At 46.5% G+C, this 7502-nt stretch overlaps 1 protein-coding gene across 1 annotated transcript in view; it reads left to right on the forward strand.

The window, feature by feature from the left end:
• GRIK3 (glutamate ionotropic receptor kainate type subunit 3) overlaps positions 1-7502 on the forward strand; it is a 44690-nt gene that overhangs the window by 20373 nt on the left and 16815 nt on the right. Inside the window, exons 8-9 of the mRNA XM_015811668.2 lie at positions 3468-3581; positions 5922-6125. Coding sequence (XP_015667154.1) covers positions 3468-3581; positions 5922-6125 — 318 coding nt within the window. The remainder of the gene's footprint in view (positions 1-3467; positions 3582-5921; positions 6126-7502) is intronic.

The raw sequence follows: 7502 nt of genomic DNA on the forward strand, positions 1-7502 counted from the left end.
CTGCGTCAAATCTCGGCAGAGTCGGCCTTACAGCCTTGTCAGGATGTAATGTGAATTAATGGCGTCCCAAATGAAAGCAAATCCCTGTCGATTTACTTGGGCCTTGTGTTCACTATTTTACATTTGCTAAGGTTTCGGGTTTAGCACTTTCTCGCCTTCTGCAACTTGCAGATTGGCAATGCCGTATTCTGTGCTCTTAGGGGAATCGTGTTAGGGATTTGCAGAACAACAATGAACGCAATCAGCTTTTGGGCTCCTGCAGAGACGGCCTCGTCTTGCTGAAGTCATTGTAGGCGAGGGGAGTCTTGGTGTTTTGCTTCCCATCAGACCCACAAGTCTTCACCCCCATTGCTTATTGTCAGATAAAGGGGAGGGGGTAGTTCTCAGATAAGCAGCAAACCAAAAAATGTGTTCACTAAACTCTTTCACTATATTGCCACACACTTCTTTTTTTTTGGTGGATTATTGTATAAACAGGCGGATAGGGTGGTTTTCTAAAATACTCTTTCAAAAAGAAGATTTTGAATATTGCGTGGTTTGACTGAGATTGGATCCTTTTGTCCGTCTGAGAAAATGGGGAATAAATCTTATACATTCTGCTTTCTCATTTGTAAGCTTTATGGACACAGATGATGTATCGCCTAACATTTTTGGAAAGATCATTTGAAGTCATTATGCACACATTCCACGTCTTCTGCTTAGTAGAGCTGCTCTTTCAGAGACCAACTTGTTTCAAGGCTGAACTGGAGTCTCTGGATGACTCCCGGCCCCGCCTGACCCCCAGGTGAGATGGCCCTTCCAACCTGGCGGTGGGAGTGGGAGCAAAGATGAAATGTTGCCACAACTCATGAGTCCCCTAGTTGCATCTGACACAGTTACCAAAGGCTGGGGTTGGTTGTGATGTTGCAACACATCTTTCATTATTTTTTCAATGTGCTTATTGGCAGCAGAGCTGGTGGATCTGAAGTGTCTCTAGCTGAGGGTGCGTGCTGCTCACTGAACAAATTTGTTTGTGTGTGTGTGTGTCATTTCAATAAATGTTCAAGCAAAGCTGCTCAGCAAAGGAGCTTCGTGACCCCCACACACACACACACACTGAAGATAAAACCAAGTGGTTCCCCTTGCTTTGCTCATCTGTGAGGCAGGGGCAAATCCCAGACAGAAGTACTGTATACATTTCCAGTTTTTGTAAGGAAACAGCCCCCAAGCAAGTCAAACCCATCTCAACAGATCAAAGGGCTGTTCAGAAACCCAGGATCCTGCCGCTCTTCAAAATGAGGCAATTGACTGCGATCTGATTGCAAGAGCCCTGGTGATAGCTGAACGCAACAACTCTCTCCCTTGCAAATCACTGGTTGTGTTTGCATAGCGCCAAAGGTTGCTGGGAGAGCAAGGAGTTGCTCACCATGACCTGCAAAGAACTGGGACTTAATCCAGTGGATTACGCTACCAGCCCGCGGACCTAAAAGCCTACCACTAAAAGTCTAAAGCAGAAAGCCTATAAGAAAATATATATTTGTATCTGCACAAATCCTGAAGAGTAACAAAGCCATAGCTAACACTGCAGTGACTTGCAAGGTATGTGCTATGTTTGTATTCCTGCCCAGGGAGGATTTAAATTACACCTGCATCAAGTGCAAACTGATCTGATTGCTAGAGGAGAAAATGGATGGTCTAGGACAGGGGTCTCCAACCCCCGGTCTGTGGACCGGCACCAGGCCATGGCATGCTGGCAACCGGGCAGCGCAAAGGACCGAAGCCCCATCCACAGGATGCAGGCAGCACACAAAACCACACCCTTCCGGTCCACAGACAAATCTCTCTCCACGGAACCGGTTCCTGGTGCCCAAAAGGTTGGGTGCCGCTGGTCTAGGGGCGTGTCTAGACACTCTGAGTCTCACCTGTGAAAAGGAGGAATTTCTTGGAAAGGCAGAAGTCAGCATTCAAACTAAATGCAGCAAGGAAGACACAACTCCAAGAAAAAGAAGGAAGCCCTGGAGGCAGACCGATGGCAGCATGTCACTCAGAGGACAAAAATACCAGGAGAGTGTCCCTGACCCTGGAGTTGAACAATCATTTTCACCTCCTCCCCCTGGAAGAAAACACACGGACATCTGGAGGATCAAATATTCCCACGAGGACGAAAAGTAGCTCAGATTGTCACAAAGACAAGTCTGAATGAGTTCCCCAAAGAGAAACGACATGAGCAGGTGATGGGTGATTCACTTCAGAGGAACAGAATCAGCAATTTGTAGACTGCACAACCTGTCCACAACCTATCAAGAGTTGTCTTGTCTCCCAAGTGCAAAGATCAAAGATGTGACACAAAGCTTATCCATATAATCAATCCCATTATAATCTCTTTCTCCTCTTACACGTTAGGAAGAATGGTACAAAAAAAACCCCTGCAAAACAAAGTGCTGGAGAGGAAAGTTGGAGAGTTACGAATGAGAGGAGCAGTTGTCATTCCTGGTTGGAAGAAGGGAAGGGAAGTCTCTGAAAGTTGAAATCTTTGCTCAAAACCAAGATGAGAGATGCTGTTGTTGGTATCTGGGGAAAGACTGGGCAGTAATTCCAGACATTCTTCCCCTTGAGATTCAGGAGGTTTTGCTGGGCAGATTTAAGAAAGGAGACAAGTTGGTTTCTGTTCTTTCTCATTTTGATAAAAAAGGAATCCATATTCTACTTCCCATTCTCATCTACCCCAGTCAAATCATTACAAATGATTGGAAGCACCACTGCTTCAGACAGGAAGGCGGTGCAGAGAGTGGTGAGGATAGCAGAAAAGATCATTGGCAGTTCCCTCCCTCCCATCCAGGACATAGCACAGAAGTGTTGCTTGAGCAGGGTCCATAAGATCATCTGGGACACTACACATCCTCTTCACAACCTGTTTTCCTTGTTACCTTCTGCGAGGAGGGGGTTTCGTGGTATCCGAAGCAGATCATCCAGATTCAGTCACAGCTTTGTTCCATACAGTATTAATCTGGTGAACTCTAAAGCTTCTTTTTTCCATTATGTATTCAAGTTGGACAGTGATTAATATTTACAGTATATGTTATTTATATGTAAGGGTGAAAGTTTATACATATATTGTATACAGTATATCATGTTTAAATGGGTGTTACGTTTGTGTACACTTTTGAGAGCAAGGAACTAAATTTCATTTTTAACATGTGCCAATGTGCCCACAGTAAAAAATGACAATAAAGGTTATCTTATCTATCTTATCTTATCTACATACAAACTATTTGCCTTCAGCTGAAGGAAATACTATCTGAACAAACATGGATGAGCTCTCCTTTTACGTTTTTCCAGGTTTACTGTTGTCAACACTGGAGGATGTTTTCTGTGCCTTCATTTAGGGCCTTCAAGCTATCTGACCACCTTTCTTTGCCACCTGTTTTTTCAGGACCAAAAGCTCTAGTTGGGTTTCTCCTTACTCTTAGCCTTTGTTTCCATCCCAGGTTGGCGTGTGGAGCCCCTCGGATGGGCTGAACATCACTGAAATCACCCGAAAACAGGGGCCCAACGTGACGGATTCTCTGACCAACCGATCTTTGGTGGTCACCACAGTTCTGGTAGGTTCCTTGAGCATTCAATGTAATCCTTCTGCTTTCCTGTACTGTTTCAGATCTGAGATAAATACATTCCTCAAAAAACGAATACACAAAACCTTAAACTCTGAGCTACCCTGGCTAACCAGGCAGGAAGGGAGTCTGTAAAGTCTTGCTTGCCCAAGAATTTCTCTTCATGGGTTAACAGAGATGACCAGTGGATTGCAATGGGCCTGCTGTGGATTTTTGTCCTGGGACTTCAGGCTCCTTATTGAGGCCACCCAGCCGGGAATGGCTCAGGATTTCTATGAATCCATCTCAGTCGGTACCTCCCCCCCAGTCAGGCACAGCTGGGTGTTCCTGGTGTCTGGAACTGGTGATGGGAGGAACTTTCTGTAACTCAGCTGCCATAGCAGGTTGGTCTCTGCTCACTTAGTGACTGGCAGCTACTCTGAACCTCTGCAGGGTGGGAGAGCGATTAAAATTGTTTGTTCCAAGCAACTCTGAATCCTCCGGATGGTTTCCTAAATATGCCTGAAGAATTTAATGGGCTGAGCAGCTAATATTTTTCCCCTAACCACTTGACTGCATTCAAGAGTTAGTAGGACCAAAGAGTAGACAAAGTCATAGAAAATGAAGAAGCACAAATGCTCTGGAATTTCAGAACTCAAAGAGACAAGCACCAGCCACATAACACATCAGACTTAACAACGGTCAATAAGGAAGACAAAAAAGTCTGAATAGTGGATGCGGCAGTACCTTGAGACTGCAGAATAGAAGAGAAAAAAACTGGAGAAGATAACAAAATACAAAGTCCTATAAATAAGGGACATTAGAAGGGAGAGAACCGACTTGGGTGTAGGAAACAGTCATGGTCAGGCTGCAAGAGAGGGAAAAACCTAACAGACACACCATCCCTTGGGGACAGTTTCTGCTGGAGAAGCCTCCGTATTTGCAAGATTCGAAGCCAGTAGAAACCCTGATGTTTGTAGGGACTCTGTTTTCCTTACATGAGAACAAGGGCAATCCCCTGGGGGAAGGAGGGAGGGAGGGAGGGAGGGAGGGAGGGAGGGAGAGAGAGAGAGAGAGAGAGAGAGAGAGAGAGAGAGAGAGAGAGAGAGAGAGAGAGAGAGAGAGAGAGAGAGAGAGAGAGAGAGAGAGAGAGAGAGAGAGATGGAGATGCTCTCTGGTTCTTTGCTGCTTTGGGTATAGTAGCGTTGCTGGTGGGAACCGCAATCTAGAAGGGGGAAAAAAAGAGAAGAGAGAAGAAGGCTGCCTCCAGTCGCTCCCTCCCTCGCTTTCACACTCTTTTGCTCATACATTGCAGCAACATGTTGGGAGCAGCCTCGTGTTGCCCAACAGACGGTTCTGCTTTCCCCAGGCCCTAGAAGAGCTGTGAAGATCTTGGAATTGAGGGCACTTTTGCTGATAAATTTATTAGCAAGCCTTGAAAGCTTGCAAATTGAATGCCTGGCCATTTCCAGTAATAAATTGTGAAACAGCCTGTGAATATGTGCCTTGCAGAGTTCAGGAATGACTCTGTGTTGGAGACCTCCCGGAAGGGTGCTGAGGGAAGAGAGCTTTTTGCACAGAGAGAGAGAGAGAGAGAGAGTTGTGGCTGCTTTGTTGGTGGTTAATGTGGAGGGCTTTGGAGCCTCCTGAGGTTCAGGGGACCTCCAAGCGCTTGCAGATGCCCCCAGACATGGGCTACAAACCTGACCCTTTTGTCAATTTCATGGCACGTGGGATCTGTTTTTATGCCACGTGTTCAGGCTCCCCATCATTGTTTCTGATACTGTCCACCTCTCTCAGTTATTGTACTCTTGAGAAAGGTCACAAACTTTGGCTGTCTGGTCTGGACACTAGTATTCTCATGCTATTGGATAGCGCAAGGCACGCATTGCTTTTTGAGTTGAGTGTGGGTTTCTATGTAATGTGGGGAAGAAACAGCGCAAAGCTTCATGGATGCAGAAATCTGTATATGGGAGGAATGTGCGACTGGACATAAAGTGAGATGTCCACCAGCAGCCTGGTCTTCTGCCATATGTTCTCAGTTGAGCACTAAGAGTCTTGGTCCAATGTAAGAGGCCAGGGTGTTTTTGGTGACATTTCAAAATGCTTAACTTTGCTTGAATCTGACCAGCCAAATCTGCAAAACACAGCCAAGTCTACATATGCTAATGCTGGAATGTGGGGGTTTTAATGATCAAATTGGTCAGGAGGTTAATGCCGGAAAATATTGCTGCAGCCATTCCAGCTGGCTGGACGATTGGGGTACATAACTCCCTGGCTCAGGGTGTGTGTGTGTGTTGAATTCAGTGTCTATGTTCTTCATGTGGCTGTGTTATCTTTTCTGGCCATTAGGAAGAGCCGTTTGTCATGTTTGCCAAGTCAGACACAGTTCTGTCCGGGAACAGGCGCTTTGAAGGCTACTGCGTGGACCTCCTGGCAGAAGTCTCCCGCATCCTTGGCTTCTCCTACGAGATTCGTCTGGTGGAGGATGGGAAGTACGGAGCCCAGGATGAGAAGGGCCAGTGGAACGGCATGATAAGGGAACTGATTGACCACGTAAGTGAGAAGCCTCTTCCATCAGTGGAACTTTCTCTCAAAGCCTCCTCCTTTTTCTCTTTCTCCTTTGCTTCTTAAAATACTTGTTTAAACTGCCACGAAATTCCATGAGGATCCATACTCGGTGCAGACTACGAAATCAATCGAAGCATAAACAGGTAAATCTGAAACAATGATCAGACATAAACCAGAATTGGGAAAAATGGTGCTTTACCCTATCTGTCATTCCAACTAACCTGGGCTGTGGAAATTCAGGGATTATGTGGAAAAAAGAAGCTGATTGCACCATTTCCGCCATCTCACTCACACACAAGGGCAGGGGTTTCACAGGCCATTAAATCAAGGGCAGCTGTCAGGCACAAGAAACCAGGAGCCAGCATGAAGTTAAAAAGCAATGCAAGTTTATTCCATGCCACCTATACACAAGGATCTGATCTACTAACAGTCAATGCGAATTGGCGCCAGATAAGAGTCAATGGATTTCAAGGGGGGCTGGACTTAGATCTCTTTCAGGGGCACAGGGACTCTGGAGTGATGATGCCTTTGACCCCACCCTCAGGCCCAGATTTGATGTTTCTAAATATGGGCACAGTTGGACACACCAAGCCAGAGAAGCCAGGCACTTCTGGGCATCACAGAGCCCGTGTATTTTTTTTCCCCTTCACAAGAGATGAGGCAGTCAAGAAAAGATCATGGTTTCTTCTTGTCACTTCTTCCTCTTCTGATTCCTTTCCTTGTTTCTCAGCAGCCTGTTCAGTTCTTCATTGTGGCGCCCATTGTAATCCAGCAGCCCTGTCTATAAGCAGCAGTCCTCCTTCTATTGCTTAGCTATCCCCATGTAACACTTCCCGAAAATGTCTTCACTTCAAGATATATTGTTCTGTATGCTGCTGGTAGTGAATGAGCTCAAAAAAGAGCTACCCATATAAATTAAAGCATACGGAGTTCGGATTTTCCTGTCCTGAAGGCGTGGAGTGGAATGTGGAGCAGACGATATCAAAATAAGTCCTTTGTCACGAAATCAAGCAGCTCTGAGTTACATCTCCCATGCTTGTGTACTCTGGAAGGTCAAGTGTGCTTTATGCGGGTAGAGCAGTGGTTCTCAACCTATGGGTCGGGACCCCATTTGGGGTCGATCGACCATTTCACGGGGGTCGCCAAGCAAGGCTGTCCGCCATTTTTTTTCCCCCTTTTCCGGCGGGTGCCTTACCTCCCTTGGGCTGGGCCAGCTGGTGGTCGGCCTGCTCCGTCTCTGCCGCTTGCCAGCTACGCCTCGGCCGGCGCAGGGGGCGGAACCACGCATGCGCGGCGCTCCCGGGCAGGGAAAGTCCTCGACTTACGACCGGTTGGGTAGTCCTCGACTTACGACCGGTTTAG

The sequence above is a fragment of the Protobothrops mucrosquamatus genome, unplaced genomic scaffold (assembly GCF_001527695.2).
Source record: "Protobothrops mucrosquamatus isolate PMUCROS unplaced genomic scaffold, P.Mucros_1.0 scaffold46, whole genome shotgun sequence".
Lineage (NCBI taxonomy): Eukaryota > Metazoa > Chordata > Lepidosauria > Squamata > Viperidae > Protobothrops > Protobothrops mucrosquamatus.